General features: G+C 43.1%; 1 protein-coding gene across 2 annotated transcripts; it reads left to right on the top strand.

The window, feature by feature from the left end:
• The first annotated feature begins 140 nt into the window (after positions 1-140).
• On the top strand, positions 141-12,036 carry ALDH6A1 (aldehyde dehydrogenase 6 family member A1). Of its 2 annotated transcripts, XM_040601533.1 has the most exons (12): positions 141-240; positions 483-548; positions 2,882-2,956; positions 4,347-4,508; positions 5,079-5,157; positions 5,718-6,020; positions 6,640-6,761; positions 7,009-7,198; positions 7,904-8,085; positions 9,564-9,743; positions 9,944-10,042; positions 10,491-12,036. In XM_040601533.1, the coding sequence occupies exons 1-12, from the start codon at positions 184-186 to the stop codon at positions 10,593-10,595; spliced, it is 1,620 nt and encodes a 539-aa protein (XP_040457467.1). In that variant the 5' UTR covers positions 141-183; the 3' UTR covers positions 10,596-12,036. The 2 variants fall into 2 exon arrangements, with proteins under 2 accessions (XP_040457467.1, XP_040457468.1); XM_040601534.1 differs by lacking the exons at positions 141-240; positions 483-548; positions 2,882-2,956 and adding an exon at positions 3,273-3,371.
• Positions 12,037-16,641: the final 4,605 nt, after the last annotated feature.

Genomic DNA, 16,641 nt, shown 5'->3' with positions numbered 1-16,641 from the left:
CGGGGGAGGGTTTTGCTGACGGCGATTGGTTGCGGGCCTCGAGGCCCCCGCCGGAGGGGGGAGCGGAGCCGCGGGGCTGGTGAGCGGGAGGCCAATGAGCGCGCGGGGGCGGGGCCCCGGGCGGGCGGGGGCGGGGCGAGGGGCGCCGCCGGGGGCCGTGGCTGCAGCGACCCTGGGGCGGGCATGGCGGCGGCGGTGGCGCGCGGCGCCTGGGGCGGGCGGCGGCGCGCGGTGCTGAGGGTGAGGCGGCGGGCCCGGCGCCGCGGCGGCTCCCTCAGGGCGGGGAGGCGGAGGCCGCGGGGGCGGTGGGGTCGCGGCCCACCGGGGTCCCGCGGGTGAGGCGGTGCCGGGCAGGGGGTAGCTGACGGCGCCCCGGCGGTGACGGGCGGGGAGGTTCGGTGCCCGCCGGGCCCGTGGCGCGGGGTGGGGGCGGTCGAGAGCCCTGAGGAACTGGGCTGGTCTGTGCTTTCCCTCCCGTCCAGCTGCCTCGGATTGCCCCTGCCTCCCGGATCGCCTCAGCCGCCGCCTCCTTCTCCTCGTCCTCGGTGGTGAGTGGCCGTCCCGCGGAGCGGGACCGGCGGGCGGGGGGTGCGCGGGGGAGCCCCGGGCTGGGGGGAGGCCGCGGGCCGGGGGGGGCCCGGGCGCCGCCGCCGCCCTCTGCAACCGGCCGAAGGTTGCCCTCGGGTCTCCTCTTGTCGGGTCGTTTCTGCCCGCCCGGCTCCCCTCCCCTCCCCTCCCCGTGGCTCCGCGGTGGTATTTCTGGAGCAAACACTTGGGAGTGCCCGTGCCTGGAGCTCGGGGGCCGCCGTGCTCCGCGGGGGGAAAGGAAGGAAGGAAAGGTCAGCGTCAGGTTTGTGGGTCTGCCCTGGCTCGGCGGGTGCGCCCGAGGGCGACGCGTGTGTTCAGTTAATCGCGTCCCGAGCTGTTTTCTCCAGCGCTACGGCTACACCAGCCCGTTTTTCCCCCTGATCTTTCGATTTCTTTTAATAGCTCTTCAATAAGATGAGCAAAATTAATATGGTATTTATGACGAATGCTAATGTGTGAAAAAAAGATTGTTTCAAGCTGTGTGGACTGACCTCATATCATCTGTTTGTGGCAGAGAGAGGATCTGATTTCCTTTGGGTAATATCGATCAGCTTGAACTGTTACAGTGCCTTTTTTCTTCTAGTATTCATGGCTGTACACTCTCCAAGTCCTGAACAGCTAAATCATCAATCTCCAAATAGACTGCTTTCCTGCAGCAGCCTCTTTCTCTGCAGAAAAAAACAGGGTTAATCTTATGGAAAAAGAGTAATCGATCTTAATTCAGCATTTCATGACTTGCTTAAAATATTTTTTCGTTGTATGTGCGGTTTTCTAGATATCCCTTTTAAGCACTTTGAAAAAAAAAAACCACCATAAATTCCATTGCACTAAAGTCAACGTGGGTTATAGAGCACTGGAGCTTGTAGGTCAGCTGCAGATAACTGGCACTTGGGTTAACGGAGTGACTGATAGTGGTAGGACTTTGTAATTCTTTAGACCAGCACTAGAAGGCCCTTTCTGTCAGGAAACTCAGTCAAGGGACTCAGCTTTCCTGCACTTTCTTGCAGGTTCTGGAGGGTATTGTGTTTTCATAGGCACAGACTTCTGTCTCTCTTTCCCAAGGGTAATTCCAGCTATGTAATCATCTGCAACTTTTTATTCTTTATTCACATCAGGTGTTACCTCCCAAATCACTAGGTCTTGCTTATTCATTAACACTTAGTTTACACTTCCTGTCCTAGTTTTTTCATCTCCCAGCTCTCATTGCTATTCACTTTTTTGACTCTCTTCCACTTTCAATTATCATCAGTTATCCAGGCAACACCATTTATATTCCTGATTCTTCCTCTGATCTTTCACTTTATTATACCTTGGATAGCATCACAGTCCTCATCTCGCTCTCATAATTCTACATCCTAATTTCTTCACAGAGTTTCCTGATATATTTGGGGCTATATCCCATTCTGTGAATGTGTCCCATTTCTATTCTTTACACAGCAGATCCATTTCCCCTTCCTTTTATCTGTTCTCCCCAAGCCACTGGTTTGTGACATGATTAACTGGTTCTTGCTCTCTCCTAGTTCTCTCCTTACCTCCCAATATCAACTCCTAGTTTCTGGCTTCTTAATTTATACAGTCTCAATCTGTTTTCCTGCCTGGTACAGTTCTATTGCCTATCCAGTGCTAGTTACAGCTTCTACCTCACTTTTCCTTCTGCCCTCTGTTAACCTGATCACTCCTTATCCCGAATTTTCCTTTTCTCTCCTCTGCATCTGAGTTGGAAAGTTCTGTTTTCTGTGCTGCCTGCCAGGACAGTCACTGAACTCGGCAGATGCAGGTTCCTTGCTCTTAGTTGCAGGATCAAGTGGGGAGTGGGGAAAGTCCAATTTTATGCCCGCAGCAGTGAGCTGGAGAGACAGACTTAGTGGCTTGATGGGAAGAAAGCATGTAATACAGTGTGCACTGAGTACATGGAATTGTCACAAGGTGAATTATTAACTGTTTGTTCTGAACATTTATGAATTGCTGGTTTTAAGTTTTCTAACTTAGTAAACACTGGGTGATTAAGTAGATTGAAATAGTTATGAACATAAGTATAGCAACTTATTTTTTGTATAACTGCTTTTAGAAATAATTTTGGCCACTTTAGTGTGAAGCAAGAGAAAAACGGGGCAGAGAGCGTGAAAGATTTCGGCTTAAGCATTTAGCTGGGTCTTCCTCTAAATACTGGATCTAGACTCTTCAGTGGGCAGCATAGTGGTAAATGGTGAAGATTTGCATGTAATAAGGCTCACTGGTATCTAGGCACCTTTGGATAAATATCACTCACCATCCAGTGTTTTGTCCTCCACAGCCAACCACCAAACTCTTCATTGATGGGAAGTTTGTTGAGTCCAAAACTACCGAATGGATTGATATCCATAACCCGGTAAGTGAAATGGTCTTAATTTATATATTAGTGATCGCTGTGCAACACAGGTCTGCACCTCTGTTCAAGCATTTGGCAGAAGGGAAAGTACATGCATTTCCTGAGAAAGGCTTAAACTTGGAGCTTAAGATGGATTTAGCACTGTGTAATTGCTTTTCAATTTCCTTTTTGCGTGAAATGTCAGTCTTAGGAAAGCAATGACCTCCTTTATCTCCCCTGTGTAGTAAAACCCTGATCTCCTGAAAAGGAAGCTTAAACTCTGCTTACATATTTTTTTTTGCTCATAGAAAGGCTCTGTGATCAGTATGTCAAATTTCTGAAGGGTTTCTTTCACCCTGTATTGAAATCAACCAGGTGTGATTTGATGCCAGCTGAATGTGAAGTCCTGATAGAAACTGATTTCACTCAGACCAAGGTAAAAATTCCTGACAGCTCTGAAGCTCCTGTTGTTTCAGAGAGCTTCTATCTATAATAAGCCATAATATTCACAGTGGATTTAGAGGTTGGACGCTATGCAGTGCAAAATAATCTTAGGTTAGTAGCACTTGTACTCGTCTGAGTCCTCCATCAAAGATGAATGGAAATGACATCGTGCTCAGAATTCTGACCCTCCTGATAGTAAGCACTTGCACAGCAGTTTCTAAAAACTTTTCTCTGTAAAATTCCACTTTGATACGCTTTGTGGAAGTGATCAGAACAGTGGGCCATGTTTATGAAGCTCATTTGGTCTCTATGTGGCAACCAATGTTCATGTTTAATTTTCTTCTCTTGTTTTGGGTAGTTTCTCTCTTAGTGATGTACCTGATGTTTCTGTCATGTCAGAGCAGGCGTAATTTTTAAGAGTGCATTAGAAGGAGGTTAAACTGCAAATACAATTTTTTAAAGGTAAAATACTGCAGAACTAAGGTTGCTTGTAAAACAATCTTACTTTGGCCTACTGGTCTAGGTAAACTAACTTCAGTGCCAATTGCACAGTCACGTACTGCTTTTTCCAAAGGAACCTTGCCTCCTGTAATGCGCAAGGACAGCAGATGAGCTGAGAGGATGCAGAGGGAAAAGACCACAGTCCACAGAAACCTTTGCCTTATACTCTCTAGAAGCTTCAAGGTAGACAAATCACTTCAAATTGGAAATCAGCACTGCTTTTGTAGTTTTCTGGATGCTTCATTTGAGATGTGTAGATTGCAGGTTTTCAGAACTATTCCAGTTGTAGCCCAGGCCTTTTGTGTGCACCAAGGAAGGAGTCTCTTTTGTGCTCTCCCCTCAGAAATACAGCTCCTTGCAGAAGAGGGATATTAGGTGTGTGGTGTGGAAGGACCATTGAATGGGTGGCGGGGTTAGGTGGAAGAAGTTGAGTTTTGATGCAGGGGTGTATTTTTTTTTCCTTCAGGCCACAAATGAAGTGGTTGGCCGTGTACCAAAAGCTACAGCCAGTGAGATGGAAGCAGCTGTGGCTTCTTGCAAGAAGGCTTTTTGGAACTGGTCAGAAACTTCTGTTTTGAGTCGCCAGCAAATTTTCCTGCGTTATCAACAACTCATCAAAGACAATCTGGTGAGACACCACGGCTGTGTGTGATGGCTGTTGCAGTTGACTGTAGGAATTAAAGTGAGAGACTTGGGGTTTACAGAGTTCTTGATGAGGCATTGCCATGATTGAGGAGCCACCTGAGACACTGTCATTGAGAGGTGCAGCAAAGCTCTCTCCATCAAATGGGGACAGGGAGGCAGTGCTTCTTAGGGAATATTGTTCTGCATTTGTCTCTTTACCAAAAGACCACAAGAGGAACTTTCACCCTTGATGGAGAATGTGCCTATTGAAAAAGACAAGTGCAAAAAGTATGTTACCATGTGTTTGGATCTCCGTGATTGCTGTTTTGTTTTGTTTGTGGTGTGACACCTGAAAGCTGTAGAGTACAAGCTGAACCCACAGTTATTTTTTCTAAAATGTCACCTGCGTGGTGTATTAGTTTCTTGTCTAAAAAGGAGCAAATCAGTCAGCATAGGCTTTTCCAGATTCTGCTCAGTCTGTTCATTGTGATGTTCATCTCTCTATTAAACTGCATCCTGTTTCATGTGCAGGCACTTTTCTAACATTTGTAAACATTGTGTTTTCCATTTTCAGAAAGAAATTTCAAAACTCATCACCTTTGAGCAAGGGAAGACCCTGGCTGATGCTGAGGGAGATGTGTTCCGAGGCCTCCGTAAGCTGCTGGCTCCTCCTGTTAAAAAGGGACTTCGAGAATCCATAGAAAGGGAGGAGGTCTCCTGAGCAACTGATTGCTCTGGGAATCTGTATATGTAGCTCCTTTCATAGCCTCCTCCTGAAAGAAAAGGGGCAATTGTGACCATAACCTGGAAAGTTCCCTTAGATAGAGTTTCCTTAAAACACTTCCAAGATGTTAGATCCTTCCTTTTCCTAGGAGTGACTACGAATTGCTGTAAAGGGGTAAGATCTTCTTGCTTGGGCTCAGCTGTCTGAGGTTGAGTCCCAGGTGGTACGATACTACTATACCTGTGCTTCTTTTACTGGGGCTGTTGTGTCTCTGCTCCTGTTGCAAAGACATATAATGCACTCAAGAGAGAATCCATTCACGATGGGCTCGCAGTGCTTAGCAAAGGGATTTTCTGGAGCACAATGAGTTTTAAGGTGTGGGAAAAGAGTCTGGAAGAAAAAGACTTGGGTCAAGGCAGTGGTGAGAAGGGAGTTTGGGGACTAATTGTTAACAGATCATCCAGTGGCATATTGCCCTTTCTGCTGCAGAGGTGGTTGAACATGCTTGCAGTGTGACATCCCTCATACTGGGAGAGACCATGCCCTCCATCACTAAAGACATGGACACTTACACCTACCGTCTGCCTCTGGGCGTGTGTGCTGGAATTGCACCATTCAATTTCCCAGCCATGATTCCTCTTTGGATGTTCCCCATGGCTATGGTCTGTGGAAACACCTTCTTGATGAAACCATCTGAGCGTGTACCAGGAGCACTCATGTTCCTTGCCAAGCTGTTTCAGGATGCTGGTGCTCCTGATGGGACCCTGAATATCATCCATGGACAACATGAAGGTAATAATAGTCCTTCTTGAGAGATGACTGGAGTCTGTAAGGGCTGTATATGTTCAGTGGAGGTACCACTTGGAGAGTGTGATACTGCTGCTGTTAGATAGTTCTGGACAGGTATTTCACCCCTCTGTGGAGGTGAAGGGAGGTGACTGGGAGATTCTTTGCCATCTTGCACCAAATCTTTCAGGAGATACAGTGGACAGAATTTTGTGGGCTAGGGCTAGAGTTCCCGAGACATGTAGGTGCTCAAATGCCTCACTGAATATGCAGTGGATGCCAGTATTCTAGCTCCTAACATGGTATTTTTTACAGTACACAAGTAGCTTCAGAGCATCAGGATACAAATACACAACAGTAACTCCACTTCAGCATCACCCAGGCGACGCCCAAAGTGTGGAGGGATGGCAGAGGGCCAGGTGTATGAGGACAGGGACAGGAAGGAGTACACATGCTGAGAAATCGGTGGAGAGGTACACAGACAGGCAGTGGGGGAACTCGGATGTAGGAAGCAGAGGCAAGAATTTTGATCAGAAGAAAGAGACACAGATTCAGCACTGTGGGGATGGGAACAGAGGGAAGCATTTATGCACCACAGTTATAATGTATTATTTCCTATTTGAAGCTGTGAATTTCATTTGTGACCATCCGGATATCAGAGCAATCAGCTTTGTGGGATCTAATCAGGCTGGAGAGTACATCTATGAGAGAGGATCCCGGAATGGCAAGAGAGTCCAGGCCAACATGGTAATGCCTCTGAATGGAGCACACTTCAGCACATAGACTGCCTCTGTCTCCTGTGAATGTTAAGAGAGACCGCACCACTCAGCAGCAGAAGCTGACTTTGCTACTGATAGTTAAGTGATGAGGCTGCCCTTCTTGCCAGCCTGTTGGTAGCAGAGTCATAGCTGCTATATGAGGATACTGTCAGAGCTAGAGAAGAGCAGCACTGGGATGGTTAATAACAGGAGACCATGTATGTGTTATATTTCAGGGAGCCAAGAACCATGGCGTGGTGATGCCTGATGCCAATAAAGAGAACACATTGAACCAGCTGGTTGGAGCTGCTTTTGGAGCAGCTGGCCAACGCTGCATGGCCCTGTCTACAGCAATTCTGGTGGGAGAAGCTCAGAAATGGCTGCCAGAGCTTGTGGACAGAGCCAAAAATCTACGTGTAAATGCAGGTACAGACTATGATAATTTCTTACAAGGTGTTTCTGTACAACTGTAGCTTTTTAGGTCAGTGTATCTGCCATACAACAGTGTGTCCCTTGGAGCTATTGGCACCATAGATTTGATGTGTAGGGGTAGGAGCTGGCAGATTGTCTGGATTGGGAAACACAGCCCTAGACTTGGAGTTAGGAATATGTAGGAAGGCTTGGCTGTATGACTGTGATATAAGCTTTACAGGATCAGTCTTGTTTTAACTGGAACTTTGAGGTTATGTTCTATGTTTAACTCAAATGTGCCATTTATATACAGCAACCTCACTTAAAGATCCTTCCAATTTGTGGCAAGCATGCAATAAAAAGGAAAAATGGAAATAAGTACTTTTGAAGAACTAGACTATTATTAATTCTAGGAGAACTAACTTTTGTTTATGTTCAATAAAGTCCTGCAAAGGGGAAAAGTTTCCTCTCTGAGAAGAATCTGTTGTTGAATTTTGGTTTCCCTGTGGTCTAAAATTATGCTTATGCTTACAACTTCTCTTATTTGTTGACTGTGAGATTTGCAGGCTATCATTCCTGTTCATTAGTTTCCCAAACCATTTTCTGCATCTCAGAAACATCAGGATTTTCAGATTTTTCCTGCCGGTGTAGTTATCTCTATGATGCCTGTGAAGCGGAAGCTGTCAGGGTTAAAAATTTGGGGTCTCTGCCTCTTCACAGGAGACCAGCCTGGAGCAGATCTAGGGCCTCTAATCAGTCCCCAAGCTAAAGAACGGGTTTGCCATCTGATTGAGAAAGGAGTAAAAGAAGGTGCCAGCCTTCTTCTGGATGGACGTAGTATCAAAGTGAAGGGCTATGAAAATGGCAATTTTGTTGGGCCAACGATCCTTGGCAATGTCAAGGTAAGGTGACCAAAACCAGTGCTTGGCAGTGTGTATTGCAGGGTCGGTTGAAAAATAGGTTACCCAAATCAGTCAGCAATCAATAATCACCAGGTAGAAAGCTCATAAATGGCTCAGCCTTCCCTTGCACCGTTCCAATGAAGTGCTCATTGTAATGCTGTTGTGGAGGTGATAAAAGAATTTGCCGTAGTGCAACATACACTGAACAAGGTTAATGACCTTAATGTGAATGGAGTGCAGCCCATTAAAAGAAGATATGGACAGTTTGTACTGTGTTAAACTGAATGTCCATCGAGCATAGCGTGCTGTCTGTAGTAATGGCCAGCAGCAGATGCCTGAGGAAGAGTATGACGAACAAACTTGTGATTTTCCTTCCTTCGTTATATATTACTGCGGTTTGCAATTTAAGGATTTGCAGAACAGAAGCTCAATGTTTGAGGAAATCTTCACAAAAATGGTATAGGGTGTGGTACAAAATCTCTTTGTTGTTGAATATATTCACAACTTAATTGAATCAGCCTCTCGATATAGTGCATGGTGCATGCCACTACAGAGGCATATTCTTTACCACGTACACATCCACGTGACTTTTTGTACCTAAATTCATTCTGTTATGTTTATACAATTAGCTGGTATGATTTCCTTAATATTTAAGTATGCAATTCCTTGTTGGGCTTTTTGGTGAGTTGAATACATGACAGTAAACCAATCTTGGTAATTCTATTACTGTACTTTGTATTCTTTTAATTTTTTTGCATTTATACTGTTATATAATTCAGGGTTTTAATCTATCACAGAATTTTCTTGCCTTATTTTTATTAAACATTTGAAATATTTCAGTATTCCTTTGATATGTCATAAATATTGTTAGGTATGCAAAAGTAAAAGTTTCACTGAGATTTTGTGATTCTTAAGTTTTGTTGTACAGTGGTTAATAATATTGTGAGCTGCTTAAAACTTACTACTTGTCAAATGAATGTTTTGTAGTTTGCTGCATTAGCTGTTAGTGATTAGTACTTACCAACTGATGGTTCTATTTGTCAGATGTTGCTAATTATCAGACAGTATATATATAATAAGTCCTGGACACTGAGTTGGAAAGGGTAGCATGTTCTAGTCACTTTGTCAAGGAGAACTGAAGTAAATTATCTTAAATTAACGCCAGTCTTAATCACCCTTGGTCAGGGTAGACCTGTAAGTGAGGTTTGGCAGGCAGTGAAAGCAGAAGGCACTCCAGAGATGAAAAGTGGTGCCCTCTTTAGTGGGCTAGATAGATGGCAGGGCATGGGAAATGCGGAAAGGCAAGGAGGACTGAAGGATGGCCTGTGGCAATGCAGTATGGTGGGTGATCCTAGGAATACCCTGAGCATCAGCAGCATGTGTGTTTTTATTATTTCCTGTTTACTAGGATATTTTTATTATATCCTGTTCATTGTATCGTATATATGAGCTGCTTTTTCTGCTGTTTGTCCTGACAGCCACACATGACCTGCTACAAGGAGGAAATCTTTGGGCCTGTTTTAGTGGTTCTGGAAGCAGAGACTTTGGACGATGCCATTGAGATGGTGAACAATAACCCCTATGGAAATGGAACTGCGATCTTCACCACCAATGGAGCCACAGCTCGGAAATATTCTCACTTAGTAGATGTGGGGCAGGTATGTTGAAGCTAGAATTGTTGCTGTTAGTACTCACCATTTACAGTGGGTAGCCATCCAGCTGTCATGCCTAATTAGTAACTACTCACCCAACAGTACCCAGCCTCAGATTTAAGGAAACAAAAATGTGGTAGATTTTGGAGAGTGTTTTGCAGTCTGCTACTTCTGGTGGTTAATATGGCAGCTTTCCTTTGGTTTAGGTGGGTGTCAACGTTCCAATCCCAGTACCTCTGCCCATGTTCTCTTTCACCGGCTCCCGTGCTTCTTTCAGAGGAGACACCAATTTCTATGGCAAGCAGGTAACTTACTGAATCAGAGTACTCTGTTGGGTTAAATTGTGATAAATCACATTATAAATGGCAAGGGGGAGATGGTCGTCGGACCTCATTAGTAAGGAGACTTTGAAGCCATCTGAACCAGGAAACTGAAGACCAGCTGGTGATCACAGCCACCATAATGCATATTACAATAACCAGTTTCTCCTTCTCCCCCACCCCCCCAATGTAAAAAAATCAAGTATTTTTTTCAGAGATCTGAGAAGGGAGCAAAAACTAAGTAGCAGGCTTTCTCACAAAACCAGAATCTTTGAGGAACTGGTAAAAAGAACAGGCTAACAGAAACAGTTCCTGCAGAGGAACACTCAGCCCTCTGTAGATAAAGCAAGAACACCACTAGTTTGTTACGCCACTAGTGCAGACCTGAAAAATTCATAAAGCCAGACATCTGATCTGTGTGTCTCTCCTCCAGGGAGTGCAGTTCTACACACAGCTGAAAACTATAATTTCTCAATGGAAAGAGGAAGATGCCACCGTTACCAAGCCTGCTGTGGTTATGCCAACTATGGGAAACTAAGTCAGCCTTTGCAGACGCTGTTCCTGGTGCCCTTCTCCTATGCTGCACTTTCCAGCTTTGTCCTGACTATCATCATTTCCTTGGGAATGAATAGAAAACTCCATTTTTCTCAAGGACCTCTGTTTCTGTGCAGATCAGGCAGGCTCATGTAGCGCACAGTCTGGGTTTTCTGTTGCTGTCAGTGTTTTTTGGCTAGCTGAACTCAGTTTTTCTCTTACAACCTATCGCAGATGAAACGACCTTATCTAACTGAAAGGGCAGTGAGATTGGTCTTAGTGTGTGTTTCTTTCCAGACCCCCTGAACATGAACATTGCTCTTGCTTCCACTTCAGTATCTTTTAGCCTTAGTGACTCACTCCTGGCTACATCTTGTAGCGGTTTTCTTTACCTCTTTATCTTCCATGTTAAGATTTGGATTTCACCTTACTGAAAGATGCGTACTCATTTTGAGTGACATAACTGGGACACCTGGGGTGTCTCATAGAAGTGACTTTACATACAATGAAGACAGCAAGTCTGGGAGTTGAAAATGTCAGTCTTCATCTGTTGAGCAGTTTCCAAAACACTTGGGAAATAGCTTTCTAAGGATTTTTCAGGAAATCATGTTTGATTGCTTGTCTGAGGGTGAAAGAAATCCCTGTATGGTACAGTGACCTTCACCGTGCCTCTGACAGCTTGAAAACTTAATGTTCTTGTGCATGTGGCTTGTATTCTCCAGTTTGCTGTCAATTCCGTTATACCTGAAAGCTGTTTGGTGCCTTTTTACTGTGCCAACAGGTATGTGCCTACAGGTCCTGTAACATAATGAAACTGTGGAAGAAGAAACATGAGCATGTATATGTCTTTGCATCACAGCAATCATGTGGGTCTGGGTGGAAGGGAGAGTAAGTAGACAGGTCAGTAGGACGAAAGAGCAGGTTTTTTAATCACAAAGCAGCCAGGCCTGTTCTGTTGGCTTCTTTTTCCTGACTGTAGCTGTATTTCTTGTGTTGATTTATTGACGACTCGTCACGTTTCCTCAAACACAGTCATGTTCTCTAGGGACTGCAGGTCCCATTACTAGAGAAGGGTAAGACTTGGGATACCCCGTTTTTAAGAATCTGTGCATTTGGAGCTGGAGAGCCTGTATTTTTATAACTGGTTCCTGGAAGGTGATGCAACCAACAAGGGATCTGCAGGGAACTCATTCAAGCACCCATGGAAAATAATATTATTCTAATGATTATAACCATTACTTGTTCTCATTAAACAGCCCGAATGTGAACACTTTGTATCCTGCCTTCTGGTAAAGATGCCTTGTAACTGACAGTTATGTATTAGTGCAGTTGCTCTGCATTCACTAATGTTTGTATCCTTTTATTCCTCTGCTATACCCTAGAGGGAAATTCTTACCTTGCAATTTGATTACAAATTAAAAACATGCTAATACGTTTCTGCAGAATATGGCTGTTCCTTGTGAAGTTGTTATATAGGTGTGATGTTGACTTTATTTCCTTCTTTGCAGAGGCTGGTTTGTGACCTCTGTAACCCATGTATACATACTCCTTTTACAGTATTTGAAGGACCTCCGTACCAGTTTCCTCATACAGCATTTCAATGAATGCCTTACTTCTGTTTGCATATACACATGAAAACTCTTAAGCTTCATGTAAATGACTTTATTACAAACTGAAAATCCATCTTCATCAAATTATAGCAACACATATAAACAGAGTTCTAAGCACTAGTCCAAATCCTAGTGCTTTGTACAGGGTCATCTGAGCTCCTGGCTTAGGAAAGAATAAAATCTTTAAGGAAGAAAATATATTTCAGATGGATTTCAAACATGTAGTCAAAGCAGCAGTGCAGCAGACAGGGGATTTAGAGTTCACAGCTTTGCTAACACGATAACTTTCAAAATGAAAAGTGCAGATGAGTCGGTAATTGCTGTTGTTGATGCAAAATGTACAGCTGCCTTATTCTGTCTGTAGTGTTAACATCTGAATATGTGGAAGTATTACTACAGAAGACAATGCATCTGATAATTTGGCCTGCTGTGTAATGAATGTTGTGCTGGGAGAAGGATTTTCTGTGCTGCAAAGGTAAAATTTTCTAGGTAAATCACCATTAAGACACTGGCATTCATTCATGCACCTGGGAAAGGAATACTAATTAACAGTCTATAATATTGTCTACAGTCATTCACTTTCAAAATGCCTTAATTTTCTTACTAATCAGTATTGCTATCGTGACTTCTGTTGTCCTATTAAAACCCATTATATCTTCCCTTTAGCAATTCTAAAATCCAGCTTCCATAACAAAAGCAGTCTATTATCAAGCTTACCTGCTCCCCGAAGAATTGCAGGAGTATCCCTGCACGTTCTCCTCACCTGATCTAGACACTCATTTAATCTTTTCATTTGTGTGCAGACATCTTTTCTGATTATCTGCATTTCCAGCAGCATTTTTTGAACAGATGGTTTTAGATAATGGCACTAGAAATACAAACCTTTTATCTGCCTTTTTTAATTAATGAAACACCTCTTCAGTTCAAGCTGCACATGTTGACTGATCATGATGTACCTGTCTTATCTCACTGCTTACTGCTTTCCACACACTTCTTTATTCAATATTCACTATAAAAATTAAGCTAAAGAATAATCTTTTATATTATACAAATCTAATATGAAGTATCTCATAATAAATTTCTTTAGACTATATTAAAATACAATTTTATAGTCAACCATTTGTCTCCTATTAAGTTATTTCTTGCCTGGAAGGCACTGAAATCTAGATTGTCAAAGCTATTTGATACTCTTAAGTCCAAAAATTATGTTAAAATAGTTTAACCATCTTTGAGAATTGGACCCTGTGACTTCCACTTCTGGGTTTTTTAAAAGGCTGTGTAAAAAAAGGCTACAACTCCCACCCCCGTTTCTGGAAGTGGTGGTCTGCCTCTCCAAAGGAGGTGTCTCTCATCTTTCTGTATAAATCCCTCCAGGGCTCCTGATAACTATTTTTTTATCTGGTTATTTGATGTCTGAGTATTATTTTGTTTTGCGTGCTTAACTGCCTTGTGTCTGACATGATGGTGTGCCAGAACCCCTCCCTGCGTATTCTGAAGTATTCTAAAGTGGGAGGGATGACAGTGGCATCCATTACATACAACCAGGACTGAGGAGATGTTAGATGGTGTGGTGTAATTTAGTATTTTACCAAGTTTTGCTTTATTCTTTAGTATTGTCAGGATCTGGAGCTGAAGTAGCCAAAACTGGTGTATTTCCTGTAAGGAAGACGTAAGAGCAACATAATCCTCATCTAATGGTGATTTACACTCAGCCAGGTTTCTAATTCCACACCAAACTTGTTTTCTAAAATTAACAGCAAGCAAGAATGCCAGGGCACCTGAGCTATTGCAGTACACTCTCCAAAATCAGCACTAGGAATCAAACATAAGTTCAGTTTGCTACGGAATTCTGTATTTTGTGGCAAAATCGTTACAATTAGAAGGGAATGAGGAGAAACAAACAATTATTTACAGGATTTATTTTAATCATAAGTCAACTTGTGTTTGTATTCCATTCCTCAAGCTTTCATACTCTGCAGCTTTATGTGTGCTCTTATTTGTTGGCAAATACTGATAAAAGGAGTTAAATCCATGCATAAATTAGAACCATAGAAACTGACGAGTAAATCATTCAATTATACATTTCTTATATCCACTGTCATAACCTCAATAAAATTTGCCAAAATAAACTTTTAACAGAGAGAGACTGATATTCCACCCTAAGCATTAGGTCTCCCCAAACTACATTAAAAATCATAGCATTCTAGGTTTCTCTTTGGGCCCTCCTATGTCCCAGTTCATGGCTTATAATATATTTAGTGCTGTTTGAACATTGAATTCCCGGTGTAAGGCGTATTTTAGGTATCTCTAAGGTCATGCCCCCAAGTTTCTTGTGCAGACAGCAATGAGCTAGAGTAAGCACACTTTTAATAATCTGGTTGTGGATATTTGTACTTTTTAATACCAGGCAGATGGCTTTACGGTACTCTTATGTATATGAGGAGTGCTACTGTCACAATATATGTTATTTAGTTGTTTGGTCAAGGTGGATAGAGATTCATTAATGGCTGAACAAAATTAATCCCACTGCACTGAGCAAAGTTAATTCTCCACCTCGCTCCTCCCTTCCTCATCACTACTGAAATTTACTTCCACTTGCTTTTCTTTTGATACTACACATAAAGATCTAACAGAACAGTCTGGTGTATGTCCAAAGTTAGTATATAGTCTATCAACTTTTTCAAAGGTTAATGTATCTCACACCGAGCCACACAGTTAGATTCAGAGTTCCTTGGAATCCCCTGAACTGGAGTTACCAGCCCAGCTCCTGTAACAGGGAAAAATCAGCATTCACCTACTCAGGAAACAGAATATTACCATGGATTTGTGCCGTTCATTTTGGTAAAAAGCAACTGCAGAACACATTATTTTTGTTCCTATGTCAACTCACTGATAACCACTTTTTCAACCTGGATTTTTTTCTGTGGAAAACAAAGAAAAGATCAATGATGAAAGTTTCAAAGGCATCTCTCTTGGGTTCTGTACATGTAAAACAGGTTTTAAATTCTAGCTCTGCGTTGCTCTTGTTCAGCTGTTCATAGCATGTAAATTAAAAAAACAGATCTGAGCACACAGTGCTGTCTTGTCAACTTCTAAATCTATGGCTCTCTAAACTAAGAAGAACCAAACCATTGGTTTCTGTTACATGTGTAATGAATACTGGGAGGGGGAGGGTAGTACTAACATATTAGTTTCAAGTACATTGTCCTTCCCTTGCTTCTCCTGTTCATACATAAAAGGGTCAATATGTATAACCAATTTTTATTCTCAGTTCTGGTCTCCCCCTTCTCTTGCTCCAAGGAGTAGCTTCCTTAGATCTCAGTAACTACTTTCAGCTCTGATTTTTCATGAAATGTTTCTGCTGTTATCATTTTTGAGGTAAGATAACCTGAACTGAACAAAGCATTCTGACTGTGTCGCCAAGTTATTCAATAGCCAATGCATACTAGGCAAACACTTTGCTTGGGAGTAGGGTAATTTTGACCTCTCACCAAGGATGTATGCAAGCTACAGCAATAGGGGGCCTTAACTCTTATGGCTTAAAATCCAAGTGCCTGGACACCGCTGCAGTTTGTAGGCACTGACTTCTAGCAGGAGGTTGGAGACCTGTAGTCCTGGCCACTGCAGCATTGTGTAGCCCTAACTTAAATTAAGCTGCATTCTAATACGGATTTTAAGATACTCACTCACAAAGCTGAGATTTTGTTTTAGTCACTATAAAATGTGATCCTGTCAATCAGTGATGTGCTGCATGTGATCTCAGTTTTGATATGTCCGTCTATTTCATGTAAACACTTAATTTTGAGATTATTATGAAGCTTGAGGAAAACAGCCTTTGCAAGCACAATGCAAAGCAGGGGCTTCTGACATATGGAAGAACAGCTGAAAAAAGACTGGATTTGCCATCTACTGGATGTTTCTGTTAAAAAGATCAGCAGCATAGTAAAGAGCTGTTAGCAGGGGAAGGGTGCGAGGAGGAAACAACCACAACACCTGTTCTCTCTCCCTCTGCATTTCTGTGAGGGGGGGGGGAGGTAGAAAATTCAGGAGTGAAGTTGAGCCTGGGGGAAGAGGGGAGGGGTGGGAGAAAGGTATTTTAAGATTTGGTTTTCTTATTATCCTATTCTGATTGGTAATAAATTTGTTTCCCCAAGTTGAATCTGTTTTGTTGTGATGGTAATTGCTGAGTGATTTCCCTGTCCTTATGACAAAAGGCTTGTGGGTTGAGATATTTTCTCTCCCCATGTCCAGCTGAGGAAGGGAGGAGTGATAGAGTGGCTTGGTGGGCACCTGGAGTCCATCCAAGGTCAACTCACATCTATCACTTATAGCTTTTTCTGCTCCTTATGATCTGAGGGCAAGACAAAGTTCTTTGTCGAGTCTGCTTGATGGGAGATAACCGTCTTGAAGTGCAGATGAGCACAGTTCTGTTTCTTATTA

This window comes from Falco naumanni, chromosome 7 (genome assembly GCF_017639655.2).
Source record: "Falco naumanni isolate bFalNau1 chromosome 7, bFalNau1.pat, whole genome shotgun sequence".
NCBI lineage: Eukaryota > Metazoa > Chordata > Aves > Falconiformes > Falconidae > Falco > Falco naumanni.
The sequence above is the reverse complement of the archived record's forward strand: the minus strand, read 5'-3'. Positions and strand labels throughout refer to the sequence as shown.